This window comes from Micropterus salmoides, unplaced genomic scaffold (assembly GCF_014851395.1).
Source record: "Micropterus salmoides isolate LMB-PRFRI ecotype aquatic unplaced genomic scaffold, ASM1485139v1 Ms_hic_scaffold_17, whole genome shotgun sequence".
NCBI classification, from domain to species: domain Eukaryota; kingdom Metazoa; phylum Chordata; class Actinopteri; order Centrarchiformes; family Centrarchidae; genus Micropterus; species Micropterus salmoides.
In genome coordinates, this window is record NW_024040817.1 from 25,188,076 (window position 1) to 25,206,154 (window position 18,079).

Sequence of the window (18,079 nt, forward strand, 5' to 3'; positions counted from 1 at the left end):
ACAAATTGATTTATTAAAGAATAAATACACATATATAACTCCTTAAGCTTTAAATGAGTGTGGCTCATTTAGGGCTACATCATGGATGCGTGTATGTACTGTATATCACCTGCAGTATTCAAAACCCTCAGCGAGTAAAGGCAGCACTTGAACTACATTTTCTGTGCAAATATGGATGTCCTGTCTGAGTCATCTGAGCGAAACTGTCACAATGATGATGGATTTTAGCATTTCTGCCAAAAATAAAAAAAGAGTCACCGGTTTTGAAGTCAAAGAAATACAACTTTATTTATGTGTAAACAAACAAAAAAGAAACAAACAACTGCATAGGAAATGTTTAAAGTCCACAGAGTACAGAGAGAGCAGCAGGTGGCCAATATATTATAGTCTCCTTTGCCTTATTTAGACTGAAGACCTGACATCTGCACTAACTCACCACAGTGTGTGAATGTGTGTTAAGAGGGAGGGAAGGTGTGCTGGCAAACACACACACACACACACACAAACACAGCAGCCTGGCTGAGGAAGCGCCAGCAGCACCCATCTAAACTCAGCAGGCCACACTGGCTCGCCCTGCCTCTTGGACTGTTAGGAAGGATACATTCAGTGGATTTCTGCTTAAACAAACAGATGCAGCGCACAAACACAATACCCGCTCCACACCAAACCAGCTGCTGGGAGAACAGGACACAAAAGAAACAAGAGTTTGGACAAGATGAGCTGCCTGTCAATCCCTCAGGCCAAACACCCACCATCTGGGGAGGATGACATTAAAGCTGGTTTATAAAAGAACACTGTGCTGCATGTTCCACTACAACCACATGATTCCACCTAAATAAGTATTACTGCGGTGGAACATTTAGCACCAAATGTTAGGGAAAAATTACTTTTTGTCTGTGGTCTCTTGTGTCTTGTAAGGCTACCAGCAGCTGGTTGTAGTTGAGTGAGCATCAACAAGATCCCATTTAACCCCTTTCTTCACATAATACATTCTAAAAGGGCAAATGAGCATCGAGTGGTGAGACGTATTTGTACGTTTTGTAAAAGAAAACAAAAAAAGATTAATGAGGGGAAACTAATCAAAAGCCTTATTTCAGATTTAGAAATCATTAGTTTTATAATATGTAAATGGGCACACAAAAGAATCAGCCTAGTACTGAGAGGTCACAACGGGGGGAGGGGAGTCACTACATAATCACTATGGGACATGTTTCATGAGACACCTGCAGGACAGGGCTGTTGAGAACTACCTGAGTTATATTTTTTTCCTTTCTAAATTTTCCAACCTTTTTTTTTTAAATTTCTTTCTTTAGAGTATACAATCATTAAAAGGAGGTCTACAACCTTGCACATGTCACCTGGTGCAGCTTTTCCTCTCTTAAAGCCACGAGGCCAGAAATAAAATGGCGGACAAAAACCACAGGGGCCCAATAAAAAAAAAAAAAAAAAACCCCAAAACCCCCTTGCCCAGCCGAAAAGGAGTGCAGTCAAACGGTCAGCAGCCATCACCACACTTTCTGGAGAGATTGCTAGCTTGCCCTGGAGAAACCCAGCTGCGTCTTGGATGACAGTGAGAGTGTTCCTATTACTAGGTTGGAACACAAAATGGCTGGCTTATGGATTTATCACTGTGGGCAAGCAGGCTCAGCAGGAAGTTTTTACAGCTTCCTAAAGTTACACGGCTTGAGTGTGAAAAGACAATATGTTAATATGTCTACCCATATTATGTATACTGGAGGGAGTTAAAGAAAATTAAGCACTAACGGTCGAGGGGCACACCAGCCTTCTGCATTTATCTGAAAACTCTGCCTCTGTTGTTTCTCAGGAATCGAGGCATGGCTGGCTGAATAGGTTGTGCTCTGTAGAGCCTCTTGAGAACAAGAAATACAATCGCAAAGGTCAAAGGTTAATTCCATCTAACGCACTCCTAACACACATACACATCTTTGGGTATATATTTTGGTAAAACCATCCCAATAGTCAGCTACCGACCCCAATTGAGTTTTTCAACACCTATCTGAGAGACGTCAATATAATACAAGGACTTTTTAAAGCATGCAACAAAATGAAAAAAACAAAAACAAATTAAAGGTTTAAAATACAATTTTCCTCTTTAAGAGTGAAGACCTAAGGATCTTAAAGATAGAATTCTGCAATCTTAATTAAAAAACAAAACAAAAGTGATGCAACATGAATGAACATTTCACAGAGTAATACTGAAAAGCACAAAACAGTCTTGTTGGTGAATCTAGGTGTTGGGTACAAAGCAGCAGGGTCTGTGGACGCAAACCGGCTTGCCATCAGTGTGCCAATAGCTCCACTTAATAAACCAGCCTGTTGTCACACATTAGTTGTAATCCTCTGGGGTGTTTGTTTAAACCACAGTCAGAGGGGTTGAGCTTGTCCCAATGTCCTCCACAACCACCATCAAGCATCCTAAAATTCGCACTGAAATATTGGGAAATTGCGCTGAGTTAAATGTTATGTGTTCAAAGGCGGATTTGTGAAGTTCTTAACTCTTTACAAGAGAGGCCACATCCTCTTCCCCTCACCCCTAAGTAAGAAAGTACAAGTGGAATCTGCATGCTCATCATCATGAGGTAAAGATAAAATGGGGCCCAGCCCTCTTAAGTGCATCCAATCAGAGAGCGAGGATTTATTCTCAGGTGCTCTGATTTAACCATTTGTATTTATGATATAATGATCCAGTGACATTTGTCGTCTACAACAGCGTTGTCCAAATGCCAACCCTGTTTGGCACAGAACTCTGACTGATCATTTTGGCACAATGTTTTCATCGAAAATATTTGGTATTCTTGATGATAAATAGGCATAGTTTACCAGGCAATTTACAGTAGGCTGAACAACCTAAAGGCTGTTCAGGGTTGGAAGGTGGAGCAATGACCGTAACAAATCAACTCAAAACAGTACCGTGATCTTTGGTCCTAGAGCTATAGGGCATGTACTGTAACACAAGAAGATATAAAGAATGAGGTATATTCGTAATGCATAAATATCTGATGAGGTATGCTTAAATAAAAGAGTAAAAATGAGGTATTCAGAATGAGTAACAAGTTGAGGTATTTGAAGATTTCAATGCACAGCAGTTGTGAGTGACAAACGAGGTATTCAGGAGTTGAGGTATGCAAGAAAAGTTGAGGTACACGATATCTGAGATATGACGATGTAAATCCTGATCATGTGCAGACGGGCCCCCTCCTCAGAGGTGAGGGCCCGTTGGTGAATCTTTTCATAGGGTCCAAGGTTCCTTGCTAGTCTAAGGAGGCGGCTAACAGAACGTTTTATTGTCTAGTGCTTCCAGTGGGACACAGATGGAACGAAGGACAAGGGGATTCAAAACCCCACAATGTTTTCACCACAGAGTTAGTACCTATTAGTTTCTATGGTAAATAGACTGGGATACAAAAGCTAATCTGAGATGCTACTTTGAGCCTATGGGCCATCTAATAATGATAAAACCGGGGTGTCGTTTGATGGGCTGAGTTCATAAATGCGCGGGGGAGGAAGCGGTTCTTCTTTGGTGTGGGTATCTTCTGTTCTCTTCACAAACATCTCTGGAGACAGATGAAAAGGATCGTCTTTCAAATATCTGCTTCAGACAGCAAGGGCCTTGGTCTTAGCAGGATCAAAGTACTCATGCACAATAAATCTTCTAAGCCTAACGAGGACAGTGCTATGAGCCCAACTCCATGAGTTTTATAAACTTTAGACTTCCCAGCAAACAATGATTATTTAAGAAAACATTTTTAAAGGGGACTTTTTTTTTTAATTGCCAAACCTAGTTGGCCATTGTGCAGAAATTCTAACTTTGGTTGACTCCAGTAGTGGCTCTATAGACCTCCGTCTTTGGAGGAATCAGTCTACTAGAGCTCAATCTGGAGAGGTCTCCTCAACTGCAAAGATCAATAAATAGGGCAGGCTTTGTGATCACGCCCTCTCATCGGACTGGACTAAATCCTAGATCCAGCCAAAGGAAGTGGCTTTTAACCACAATCTAAATCCAAAGGATTGTAATATTAGGCCTTTTATTTGAGCCAAATTAGGAGTCTACTTGTGAGGCTTTTGTCACACAGCATGCCTCACCAAAAAGGTGTCATTCAACTACTTGATTTAATATCTACGTTAAGATCACTAATAGATCCAGATCTTGGAAAATCTCTCTCTAAAATCCTTTGGTGGGTCCTCCCTTTTGAAGGAGATGCTGCTCTCCTAACATACTAATCTTTGCATCTTAGTTGTTCTTGCAGCTGACTAGGCTATAATGACAGAAGTGGTCTTATTTAATCAAAAACATTAGTCTTATGAGACACAATTGGGGGCAGGGGTGTGTGGATGATCAGACACTTTGGATTATTTTATTACAGGGCTTATTTTGGGGATCATTTCCTCCACTTTATAATTTTATTTTGTCAATAAATCCATCAAATCAGCATTAGCCATTAAAGCTGGAGGGTTAGCCTTAAAAGTACTGATTATTTTTAAATCAGTCCTACCTGAGCTAATTTTGATTCTAAGTTTGGCATCACTTCGCACACTGCTTTTAGACATGACACTACAAACTCCACAAAGCCACGAAGAGACAAAGGGTGATGCATAAGCGAAAGACTACCAAGCCTAAAACTGTGAAAAGGAAACTACTGTACCCTAGTATCCTGTCCTCTCTGTAATGAGAATAAATCATGCAGCCTCTACAGCGGTCTGAGTATTGTCTCAGCAACAACATTCAGGAGGTTCACTTTAACTCATATTTCAAAATGCACAGCAAGAATTCTATTAATCCTGTGCAAATATCAACTGAACAGTCTATTCTTTTTTGTCTCTCTTAAATAACAAACTATAGAGGTAGACTTTTCTTCTCTGTAAAACTTCACGGACTAAAACCTCTGCTCAGTGACTATGAGTACATTCATAAAGAGCTAAATGAGGTAGGTATGGAGCAGAGGGTACAAGATTTTAAGAAAAGTGAGAAATTCCCTGAGATGGATACTTAAGGAGAGCGTACAGAGAGAGTTCAGAGCAGCTGAGAGTGAGGTGGGAAATATGGCTCTTTTTCTACTGATTATCAATTTGTAGAGGCCCCCCTTTGTCATACATACCACACTTATTGGGAGTATATCAATGTAAATGGAAAAAAATATCATCTCAAGTTTTAATTTCCCTTCACTTCAACACGCTCTAAATCCTCTCTGAGCTCTCCTCCTGTTGTGTCTGTTGATTCATTCTCTATCCTCCATTTCCTTCATCGTAAAAACTGCAAAAGGGCAAACAGAGGGAGAGAATGTAAAAAATAAACATTCTTTAGAACTTGAGGATGCGATTATTTCCAAAGTCAACGACCACAATGACTCCGTCAGGCGTCACAGCCACACCTGAGGGGCGATCCATCTGTCCATAGCCACTCCCCTGTGTGCCAAATTTGCATAAGAAGTTTCCATTGGGCTCGAACACTTGGACTCGGTGGTTGCGGGAGTCTGCCACAATGATGCGGTTCTCCTGGTCCACAGCGACGCCCTGGGGTCGCAGAAACTGCCCGTTCCCGGTGCCCTCAGAGCCCAGAAAGCGAGCTGACTGGCAGTCCGGCCGGATGACCAGAAGCCGGTGGTTGTTGAAGTCGGTCACCACCAGGTGGTCTTCGTGGTTAAAGGCCACTCCTCTGGGAGAGTCAAAGTGTTTCCACAGGGCCCCCTCAAAGCCGTACTTGTTGAGGAAAGAGCCGTCAGGGGTGAAGAGCTGCACACGGTGGTTCCTGGTGTCCGAGACCAAGATCTTACCCGCAGAGTTGACAGCCACATCCCAGGGATAGTTGAACTGCCCGTTCTTGGTACCCTTTTCTCCAAACTTCAACAGGAACTGGCCCTCAAAAGTAAACACCTGTCAGACAAAGCAAATGGCTTAGGGCCCAACATGTTTACATCTGCAGCAGAGAGAGAGTAAGCACAAGGAGCTGTGTGTTTACATCTGAAACGTGTTGATTGCGTCTAAGTGGGTTTTCATACCTGCACACGGTGATTGTCCTTATCAGCCACAATGATTCGTCTCTGACTGTCACACGCAACACCCGCTGGACGATCAAACTGACCAGGCCGGGAACCCAGAGAGCCAAACTTATGGTGGAAGGCACCGCAAGGCTTGAATATCTGGAGAGGGAAGGAACAAAAACATTGCTTATCGAGTCCACTTTAATGGTGGAACAACATTGGAAGCCCTCACTTTGTGCCAGCTGTTCTGTAAAGCTCCCACATGCTATGCTAAATGTACTGGTGAAACGGCGTTGTGTTTGTGTGTAGTTATTATAGACTGTAGACTCTGCTTGGCTTTCTGCAAGCACTCTAATGTACACACAGCTAATGTCTTTACCAAGCAGAGAAATACACGGATGTGACAACCACTTAAGCACATGAGTGAGTGTTAAGTTGTTAGGGCCCTCCTGAAACTATAAACTTCAAATTTAGGCCGTTTGTTCAATTTAATACAGTGCTTTCATAGTTTCATCACAAAAAAAACCTTTTAGTGACTGTGGCGCGCGTGCGCGTGCGTGTGTGGAAGGACAGATATAAGCTTCATGCACTTTTCAACATTCAAACAAGTTTCCTAAAGCCTGGTGTACACTAGAGGATTTTCAAATCTTAACTGATTTTTAAAATGGGGATAAAACATACATAATGACAGAATTAACCGATTTTTTATATTTTAATCTTAAGAACGCACACACCAGACAATTGTGACGCGGGACCACACACACTTGATGTTTATGCTTAACGATTTCAGAGTGACGGTTCAGGAGACTTGGTATCTCACAGACTTGCATGATCAAACATGACTTCAGACATAAACATGGAGGTAGACTGTCGTCGTCAGCCAGCTGCACTTGTGTGCGCTATGTTTTGCACGGAAAAACAAAAAAGACGAACTTGTGGCTGAGAAGAGGGAATAAGCGTGGTTTATACATTATATAGGGTTTCTGATCAGAGCCACCCCGATTTCAAGTTGGGTTTGACATTTACGATTAGAAATTGGGTTGCGTCCGTTCCAGCCGGCGACCTCAAGATTGTGTCTGCAAACCCCTCACAGTACAGGATCATTTGGGCTGATAATCAGTTCAGACCAGCCTTGGCTTGTAAACGCCCCTGTGATTGTTGGAAGGAGCGAATAAGTCCCAAAATCTGCCCAATTATCCTCTAGTGTGTGGCCAGCATAAGTAGACACAGACACTCTGCTACATGAACATTTTAGTACAAAAATCAACAGTGTTAAGTTGTGATTAACTAATGAGTGACCTATAAATATCATTACTCTAAATGCAATATCTAAGTGTTTTCTTTCCATTTACTTTATCCACATTTATTGGCTTAATTGTTTTCTTAAGTGCTGTAAATAAAAATTGTGTTTGACACTGGCCAGGTGTAGAGAAGAAAGCTTCATAACACATTGACCACAATGTGATTGTAGAGAGACTGAGGTTCATGCTCTACCTGTATGCGGTTGTTGCTGCGATCGGCCACCACCACGTATCCCTCCTTGTCCACGCTGATACCCCATGGACGACACAGCTGACCATCTCCCTCCCCCTCGCACCCGAAGGCTGACACTTGGGAGCCCAGGGAGCCATAGCTCCGCCCTGACTTCACGATCACCTTGAAGGGGCTCCCCTGGATGTGCTGGTTACACACCAACACCGACACGAGGTGCTCCCCCTCACATTTAGGCAGGTAGCTGACGGTGTATGAGCCATTCTGGTGGTCCGATACCTCTGCTGTAGACAGGTTACCATCTGTGACTGACATGACTATTGCAGACACTGTGTCCCCGCCGGAAAGACGTGGCTCGCCGTCATGGTCATATCCGTTCACAGTGAAGGAGGCTGGCTTGCCACGAAGAGCGCTTTTTAGACCCTCGCCATGGGCTTTGGTGACCGGGGCAAAGGCTCCGCTGCTGATAAGGCCCATGGACTGGATGGCTATGTACACAGCCTGTGGGAACCATGATGGAATACATTCAGTCACTGTCTAATTTTTACATCAGGCTCAGTAAACATAGCAATACAATCCAAATTGTAGGTACTGACCACTTGGATTCATTATCTACAGGGTCCCGGTGCCTACCTGGTCTGGAGGAGTGAACATGAAGCGATCATCCTCTTGCGGCTGCAGCAGGCCCCTCAAAGCTTTGAGTTCATGGATCTGGGTGAGCATTCGCTCCCTGGCCAGCAGCACATCAAGGTGGCGGCCCTCGTCCAGCATCTGGCTGACAGCATCGATGGTGCTGTCCAACTTGGTCAGACTCTGGTGCAGTTTCTCCACCTGCAGGTACAGAGACTTGGCTTTCACCTGACGGATCTTCTCCACCTGAAAGGAGACAGAACCAGAGTACAGAATGTTTGCAATCACCGAATGGGATTTAATTGTTCGAACAGTATAGAAAGCATGTGACAGACAGTCAAAACACAGATACAGTCGCATTCATTTTTGCGGTGACAACTACATGAACAATAGAGAGCAATGTTATTAAATAATATTTTTTATTTAAAAAATTATTCACTGGTTGATTTACTACCTTGTAAGGGCTTAGCAGTATTTGAGTTGTGGTTACCCTCACTGTAACCACTTCTTCCACTGCAAAGCAAAATTTGATTTAGTTATTTAATGTGTGTATCTTGATACCACAGACAGTTAATAGCGAGGCTGGCCACAGGATGGCAGCAGTGTGCTGACCATGTCTGGCCATATTCAGTAACAAGAAGAAGAAAATGGGCAACATGCAGCTAGTTGCCTGCACACCAAAGTTTGATTGGGTATCAGCAATTGACAAATTGTAAATAATTTGTGATGAAATCACGAATTTCTATTACTTCAGATTACATGTATTTCTGTGATTATTTCTGTGGCTTTTGTGAGCAGAAATTCAACTCCACAAAACATTGCGTAACCTGATGTAAGTGATCAAGTTTCTTCTTGCCTTAACAATACATATAACAATAAGATTACATACAATACATTGAATAGTGTATATATTTTTATATAAAGAATACCAGAGTCAGGGCTGACAAAACTGAAGGGGGGGGGGGGGGGGGGGGGGGGGGGGGAGCACTAAAGCGTTAAACTGCTGGGGGTGAATTATTTAGCTAATCATAAAAGTTCAACATAAACACATTTTTGTCACGGTGAGAAGCCAGATGAAGTTACAGTACAGTCAGAGAGAATAAAGCATTGAAGATGGTGGTAAAAGCTGAGAAGGGGCTGGGCTCTAACTTACCGTCACCTAACAAAAAGAGTATAAACACAATAGCCTGACTGCCTCTATGGTTAGAAGGACTTTTGATAGTAGGGAGGGACTCTGAAAGAAACAAAGAGTCCACAAGAGAGGGGTCTTTTGTTAATCCCGCACAAGTGGAACTGCAATTTGAATCTGTGAGACTAGAGTTACACTTTATAGTCACAGAAGACAAAGACTCAAGTAAGGCTTGAGACAGACAAATTCTTATAGCTCCTCCTTTGACGCCGCTCAGTGCCAGAGTTGGTATGAATTTCACAGAGCAAAAAGAAAGAGGGAGACTTTGATATTCTTTGATGCAACAACTACTTATAAGTTACAGCTTCACTTCAACTCCTGCGCTACACATTCACACAATAACATATAGAAGACACGCCCAGACTCACACCCATAGCTTTCCAAGTTAAATGTGTCCCCTGTGAGTCACATTACAGTACTTCTGGCATGACACAGTGTTGAGTCAAAGTGTCACGTCTTCCTGGATTCAGTGTAATTATCCCCCCCCCCCCCCATCACTATCAGCACAGGCAGCCATCAACACTAGCTTGCAGTATGAGAAGCGCTAGCGGCGTTATTTCCAACATCTTGTATGATTCAGGAGTTGTTCAGCTCAACTTGCAGGCTTTCTGCATCTGAGCTGAGGAAAGCAGCAGAGCAGAGCGGCGTGCAAAAGGTGGCGGGCAAGAAAGTGCCGGAGAGCAGCCACCAGTGTAGCATTTTTGATGAGCTGAAAAACTCGCTTGCATCTCAACACACAGCTACATACTTGTCACAAAACGTGTCCGTCTGTCAGTAGAGGGGGAAAAAGGAAAGACAGAAACGGTCTGTGTGTGTGTGTGTGTGTGTGTGTGTGTGTGTGTGTGTGTGTGTGTGTGTGTTCATTCTATGGTTGCTTGTAATGACTATCAGGTCAGGGATAAAGAGCAAGTCCTGCAGTGGTGTAAAAAGGATTAAAGGGGGAACTTGGGTAAGTGAAACCTTCTTGGTGAGACTTTGACCTGTACACACATGAGCTGTAAGATGTGAGGGAATAAGACACAGGTCAGTTTTTACAATGTCACCGAGCCTGCTCTCAGAACAACAGTAGAAAGGAGAGTTTGGTGAGTGTTAGGCTAAATTATTGGTTATGTTCTGTCATGCCTAAAGCAACACATTTGCACACATGCACATACTATCCGGTTTCAGTCACAATTGATATGATGCTGATTTTGTGTGTTTGTGTGTGTGTGTTACACGGGTAAAATGACATGCATGTGGTACAGTCTCCTTTTTATGTGGTTATTCATTTATTACCAAAGGGTTAGGGATTTGGAAGCACAGTTTAGGCAGGGGCGAGGGGCCTCAGGGATGAGGGTTCTTTATTTCACCCAAAACCCCACTCGTTCTCTGAGTAACCTTAAACCTGGGTGGCCCTTGCAGAAGGTTCCTGAAGAGCAGGCTGCTGAGCAAAACGGCTCCTTGGTTTTGTTTAGCTTAAAAAAAGTTTTATTAACCAATCTGGACAAGACATCATATGCTCTACTATAAGCAGACATCAATATTCACCATGAGGGAATCTAAGCATATAAATTTATGGGTATTCTGTTGTTGTCAATTTGTTAGGTAACCTAGCTAAAACTACTGCAGTCGAACAATATTCATCTTTTATTGACCCTTACTTTGTCAGTAATCCAGGTATGGATGTGAGTGGGTGGGTTTGGATGAGGATGTAGGATGTCATATTGAACATGTTTAATGCATTATGATTTGACTATGAATAAAATATTTTTACAAGTAAAGTAATTTATGTAAAACTATGAATAATATATTTTAAAGTAAATTTATGGTAATTATCCTATAGTGTAGGGACTGTTTGTATCAAAGCCCATTTTCTTAGAAGTTTCTTTTTTTATTTTATTGTGCCTCCTATCCAGAGGTATTTGTTTGCTCTTTTAATGTGTTACAGGTGGGAATGCATTGAACTAACACACTGCCAGTGAAATAACCATGATGCCTGCAATGTGCATGCCACAAAAACAGTTTTGTACCCGAGAGTCCCGGTGTCAACAGGATATTTCATTAGCATCTGGGTGAAAAGAAGAGAAAACACTAGTATGCAGTATTGATTACACTATTATTGGCACAATTGGCCAATAACTATCAGGCACAGGGGCCTCAGACCACATTAAAACTGAAATTGGCAAATGAACATTGCCCAGTGTAAGAATTGACAGGGCACTGATGAACATGATGGTAGCAGCTCACCTTCCACAGTAGTTCACATTCCCTCTCCTCCAGCGCTTTTTTGTGTCTGAGGACAAGGGCCTTCACTTCAGTCTGCACCACCTTGGCTTTGATCTCCACCTGCTCTGCCATGGCCTGCACCTTCTCCATGCTTAGCTGAGGAAACCAAACACAATATGTGATCTTACTGATGTGGCATAGGGTGTTATCAGCTTATTTGACAAGCAACTGAAGCAGGAGAGGAGAAAAAAAAACCTGAATTTTATTAATGACCACTTCCAATAATGATGGACCAAACAGTGAGGCAGAAACAAAAAGTCACTGGATGTGGCAAAAAGCAAAGAAGCTTGATGATCTCTCACTCAGTCATGTGACAAAGGACCGGACAGGACGTCTAAATGCTCAAACACACCAGCTGGTCTGTTTTATTACTCAGATGGGATACAGATGAGGCCCAGAAACAGGATGCAGAGCATCAGGAAACATTAAAAAAAAAAAGGACACTGTATGTGACATCTTCCTGGCTAGGAAATGCACAAACACCTGCTCAGTTTGTGATCTATTCCTTTCTCACGTTTGGCAGCTCCTTTGAAGATGAAAAGGAAACATTGGTCACGAATAGGAAGTCACTTCACACCACACAAAATGATGCAACTTCCTGTTGGGCTAATCCTCTTCTCATTCCTGATATTCAAAAGTTGGCATTGCAAAAACAAGTCATAAGCACTACATTTGAAACCATTTTCCTCCCCTCACAGTGCTGAAAAGTTTCCAAAGTTGACATTGCATGCTTGGTTAGACTCTAACTTTAGACAAAATTTTATTTAGATTAGTTTAAAGTTCTTTATTTAACACTAATAAGTTTGACATGTTTATGTAATATGGAAAAAAAAAATTTTATATTCTATTCTGTATGGTATTGACAAAATATTGTTTTGGTATCAAAACTCAGGCACTATATAACCAAAATGTTTCAAACAACACTCAGCCCTATAGAGCAACATTAAAAGAATTACTTTTGGTATAGTAGCTGGGATTGGCTCCAGCCCCCCGCAACCCTGTACACAGGATAAGCGGTTGACGATGGATGGATGGACTTTTGGTATAGTATTTAGTTAAGACTGAATGTACGAAATATCTCCTTTTTCTGTTTTTAAATCCTGCACATTGAAAAAGTCCACCTTAAAAAAAAAAAAAAAGGTTTTAGCTTCCATAACCCAATTTGGGATAAATGCACATTTTCCTTTTTGTCACCCTCCCCCCTCCGCCCTGCCCCCTGCTTTATCTGGCTTTTCCTCTAGCATTTTCTGGGAGGTCACAGGCTGAACCGGACCTCACAGGGACGAAGGGGAGGAGGGATAAGGCTTCCTTTGTGATATCGGCCGCAGGGATCAAAGATCACCTAAACCTCTGCAGGTCATGATCTGCAACCCCTGTCTTAAGACACATACCGCCCACCCCTGCTGCACCTCTGCAGGAACAAAGCCTGGCAGCAGGGTCTTTTCTCTTTCGCCTGGCCATTTGAGGTGGGCAGCTAAAGAGACAACTAAATCAGGCCTCCAGAGAGGAAGCAGCAGCGAACGAATCCTGGAAGAATCGGAGGAGGACTATTATCACGACAGAGTGAGGAAGGAGGCAGGGTGAAAGATAAAGCCACCACCTTTCTCCAGTTGTATCTTTATTCTTATTAGTATTCATTTATTTTTTTCCCCTATTATTCTTTTCTTAATCTTTCTGAGCTGGAGTGAGGGAAAGAGAAAGAAATCTGTCTCTCTTTTTAACACACTTCATATTCAGTCTTCTTCTCTCATAACTGCCCTCTACGTCGCTGTTTCCATCTTCTCTCTTTCTCTCAACATTCCCAGAACAGCACAGCTTGGAATACAAAGAGGGTCAAAATGACCAATCAAACCGCAGCGTGAAAGAGCTCTGGCCAACCAGGAGGTCCCAGGTCCAGGGTCAGAGGTCAGGGAAGATAATGGGTGAGGAGTGGGCGGAAATTTCCTACCTCGAGGGACAGGAGCGCGTGTGCGTGTGCGACGTACGTGTGTGTGTGTGTGTGTGTGTGTGTGTGTGTGTGTGTGTGTGTGTGTGTGTGTGTGTGTGTGTGTGTCTTATCTGCCGTCAGCATTTTCTCTCATGGTGACCTGGGGCAACATGGACAAACACACCACAAACACTGCAACGTGTTGCCAGATGGCATGCAGGGTTTCTTTTGGCTCAGCTGCACAGATCCTGGTGCTTTCCATTCAATAAATTGTTGTTGTTGATTTGACTCTCATTGTTCAAGAACAAGCGAGTGCTGCTGTACCTTGTTTTAGTTTTAAATTTTGCCACACATGTCCTGGAGTCTGGCATATAACGGAGTTTATAATATATATTTACATACATGTGAGAATATTCCAGAATTAAAACTTAAAAAACAGCCCAAGCTTTTTATTCCTTTCATACAAAAGCTCAGCAAAGATGGGAAATACTATGAAATTGTTTATTTAAACTAGTATGATTATTACTTGTATAAAATTAGGCTATGAAATAACATAATACAGACAGCGCATCTAGGCCAACCTCATGCACGGACTAAAGGGATATAAAAAAATATATATGAAGGAATAGATACATATTTAGACTTTATGACCGCTTGAAAAGTCGCCACTTTTCCTCATCTTTCGTTTATCACGCAGGTAAATCTGAATAAATTATTCTTTGGTGATCATGGTTTCAGTAAAATTTCCTGAACAACTGAATTGTGGAGAATCTAACGATGTGTAGCATGTTCATATTGGCAAAAGTTTAAATGCTTATATTTGTATGTACGATCTAAGCAGCTTAGAACTAGCTCAAGAGTGGTGGGTGGGCTTTAAAAAGGTTTTACACATCTAAAGCACTGCTGGTCAGCACAAATTCTGCGTTTGACAAACCGGTGCAGTGTCTGGACAAGACAAAACTAAACAAAGAGGGATGATGGGAACGACGACGCAGAGTGACTGTGTTTCTGACTCTTTTGATATTTTGGAATTTAAAGAACACCTTGAGTGACATAAGTGCTCATCCATTAAGGTACAAAGTGCAAACCGGTCACACAAAGGTCAAGATCTGCTGAGGACGCCTGCATGTCACATGGCTTAAGTGGAACAGCTAATGTTTCATGTTTCGGGAGAAACTTTACCAAGGTCACAACACTGCCCCACCTTCCAGGCAAATTGGACAATGCGTGCGCGTGCGTGCGTGTGTGTGAGACAGTGACCTATCACTGTTACCCCCTTTTAGCTGTGGTTTCAACACATACCTCACAGGACAATATTTTATACACCACTTATTTGCATTTTTTATGAACGTGTCTTTTTTCTCTTTTCTCCAGTGCCACCGTGAGGTTGACATTTGTGTTTTGTGAGAAATATTTAGACCTCAGAATGAATGTAATAATAACAACAACATTTACATATATAGTTATAACTTAACTTTTCATCCAGCCCCATCATCAGGTCAGTCAACCTGGCATTCTTACTTAGCTCAAAGTACTTAGTATGACTAAATAAAATGAAGTGCTTATGAAAATTGTTGGTAATTTGTTTAGTGTCAACTGACAATCAATGACAGCAAAAAGGCACACTAAGACTGCTGAGGCAGTTATGAAGCTTCACTTGCCCATATGACACTGTAAAGCTGGAATCTACTGGGGGGGGCAGGTCTAGAAAGCTGCCACCCAAACCATAACTATGTAAATGCAGGGTGGCAGTTTGTGTGGGAGTGAGAGTAAGAGGCGGGGGAGTGAGAGAGTGAATAGCTGAATAGGGGGAGGGCAAAGTATTCCACTTCTTTACAAGAGGAGGGGAGTTTTCCTCTCTCTGAAATCCTTTAAATACCTTATCCACCCTCCCCCATCGTCCTCTCCACTCCTCATCCCCTTTGACCTTCAGCCCTGCCCCCACCACACCTCACCCCATGCGACCCTCCCCTTTTCAGGGCCAGCTGGACACCTCTAACCCCAGGCTTCCCAGCAGCCTAGGACTGGTCAGTGTCAAACAGATTCAAGCTGATCATCTAATAGCTGGTGGCGCTGTGCTGAGGGACGATGGAAAGACACAGCTGCTGTCCTCAGCTTCTCCTGTCTCTCTAGGAGACGGATGAGTGTGGATTTGTGTGGTTTGACCTTCATAAGGATTGTCTTTTCGTCAGACTTTGGAGAATCATGCAGAATAGCGCTTGGCTTCGACTATTTGAGTCCCTTGGTGTGATGCAAGAGCATTTTCTTTTGATGCAAAATAAGAACATCTGGCCACAGGGTTAGGGTTAGGATTCTTAAATTGATTATTTTCTGATTTACCTTTTACAACACTTTGTACTGAGACAAAATACAAGAACAGGTGTCATTTCATGGAGGTGATAGGTTTGATTTAATACTACTGCCTTGGTTCCAGATTTAAGGGGCAGAAAAAGCAAACAAACAAAAAATAACTGACATTTCCTTTTTAAACCCCTTTGAATGTGTGTCTGGGTTCCAGTCTCACCTGTACAGCCTGTCGTCCCTGCTGTGCATCTGACAGCAGCTGGATGGTGATGGCCCTGCAGTCCTGTACGGCGTCTTGTAGATAAACGAAGGTGTGGCCCATATGACGGCCCACACTGCACTCCCTGCAGATAGGCACCGAGCAGGTTTCACAGAAGAACAGGAATACCTGGGATAACAGAGACATAGATGGACAAATTAGTGATGTGTTCAAAATAGTATAAACTGAAACTGCACCTGCCGTTAAACAAAAAAACTGTTCTAGACCACAAATCCGATTGGGCTTCATATATGTATCCTGAAGGCTACACTTACAAATTGACAAACTTGCTTATTTAAGAAGTCGGATACATCTACAATTGATCAGTCATTTTGAGTACTCATTGGGCCTCATTCACCAACGTGTGTAGAAATGTTCTTACTTTGCACACAAAAAGTCAGATTTATGACACGTGAAGACCAGCCAATTTTGTTCTTACCAATGTTCGTATGGTAGTGAATCAGAATCATTCCAAATTGACAAGCGGGTACCTGCTATATCGGCATGCTGCCATGCCCCCATTTCTATATATAAGGAAATATGCTTGATAATTGATGAGGTCAGACAGGGTGTCATTATCTGTGTGTATACACATGGTCTGAGGCAGTGTTCACAGAGTTCAAACAAATTCAGGAGTGAGAAAATATTGATGAATCACTGATTTGTGCGTAAAACGTTCGTACAGTTTAAGCACAGACCCAATTATCGCTCAGACTGACACGCGAAAATGTTTTGAGAATGTTTGAGCCACACTATAATGTTCCTCTGTGTATGCATAATTAAATGACGACCTTCACAGCATGAATGGCACATGAGTCACCGTTTTTGTGTAAAAGAAGTGCAATATTAAAAAGTCCATGCTATAACAAAAATATACCAAACTTACCCCAAATCAATATTTATTAAGGACGTGTCCATTTAGATAGACCCCCAACAATTACTGGTATGATATTGAACTTTGGCAATGTGATAATGGTCAACGTGTTTCAAAACAGATGCAAAGACATATCTGTCGTTGTCACACTTCTTCCCGTGACTTGATAAGAGGATGAACCAGCTCTATGCAGGCTAATGCGTTTTACTTCTGTGAGTCACCAAAGGCATGAAATGAGACTGGCAGCATGAATACATTAATCACAAAGTGTCACCTGTTCGCAATCTCACTCACCCACCCCCCCCCTAATTACTGAGAAAAGACCATGAATGATAAAGAAGTCATCCATATGCATGTGTTACCAGGGAGGCTCAAATAGGCCAAAACACAGAGCCAGAAGAAGCACAGAAGGACTAAAGGGCAGCAAAAATAGATCAATACTCATTCTGGACCATCTTTGAACATCTGAGGACGAGGGCCATAAAGGGATGTTGCTCCTGTTTCCAAACCATTTATTACCGTAACTAAGGTAGCAACAGTGTCAAGCTTGTTGAGATTTCTGCGTGTAAGCTTTTAGTTTCACCTGTATTTTATTTTTTATCTCTCTGTGTCATACATACATACATACATACATACATACATACATACATACATACATACATACATACATACATACATACATACATACATACATACATACATACATACATACATACATACATACATACATACATACATACATACATACATACATACATACATACATACATACATACATACATACATACATACATACATACATACATACATACATACATACATACATACATACATACATACATACATACATACATACATACATACATACATACATACATACATACATACATACATACATACATACATACATACATACATACATACATACATACATACATACATACATACATACATACATACTACATACATACATACATACATACATACATACATACATACATACATACATACATACATACATACATACATACATACATACATACATACATACATACATACATACATACATACTACATACATACATACATACATACATACATACATACATACATACATACATACATACATACATACATACATA

The 18,079-nt window shown here is 41.9% G+C and overlaps 1 protein-coding gene across 1 annotated transcript in view; it reads right to left on the minus strand.

Moving 5' to 3' along the window:
• Window positions 1-261: 261 nt before the first annotated feature.
• The window catches only part of trim71 (tripartite motif containing 71, E3 ubiquitin protein ligase), a 40,734-nt gene continuing 22,916 nt past the window's right edge, over window positions 262-18,079 (minus strand). Inside the window, exons 3-8 of the mRNA XM_038724903.1 lie at window positions 16,026-16,193; window positions 11,536-11,670; window positions 8,124-8,366; window positions 7,494-7,991; window positions 6,018-6,158; window positions 262-5,892 (exon numbers count right to left, since the gene is read on the minus strand). Of these exons, the coding sequence (XP_038580831.1) occupies window positions 5,320-5,892; window positions 6,018-6,158; window positions 7,494-7,991; window positions 8,124-8,366; window positions 11,536-11,670; window positions 16,026-16,193 (1,758 nt within the window). The 3' untranslated portion in view covers window positions 262-5,319. The remainder of the gene's footprint in view (window positions 5,893-6,017; window positions 6,159-7,493; window positions 7,992-8,123; window positions 8,367-11,535; window positions 11,671-16,025; window positions 16,194-18,079) is intronic.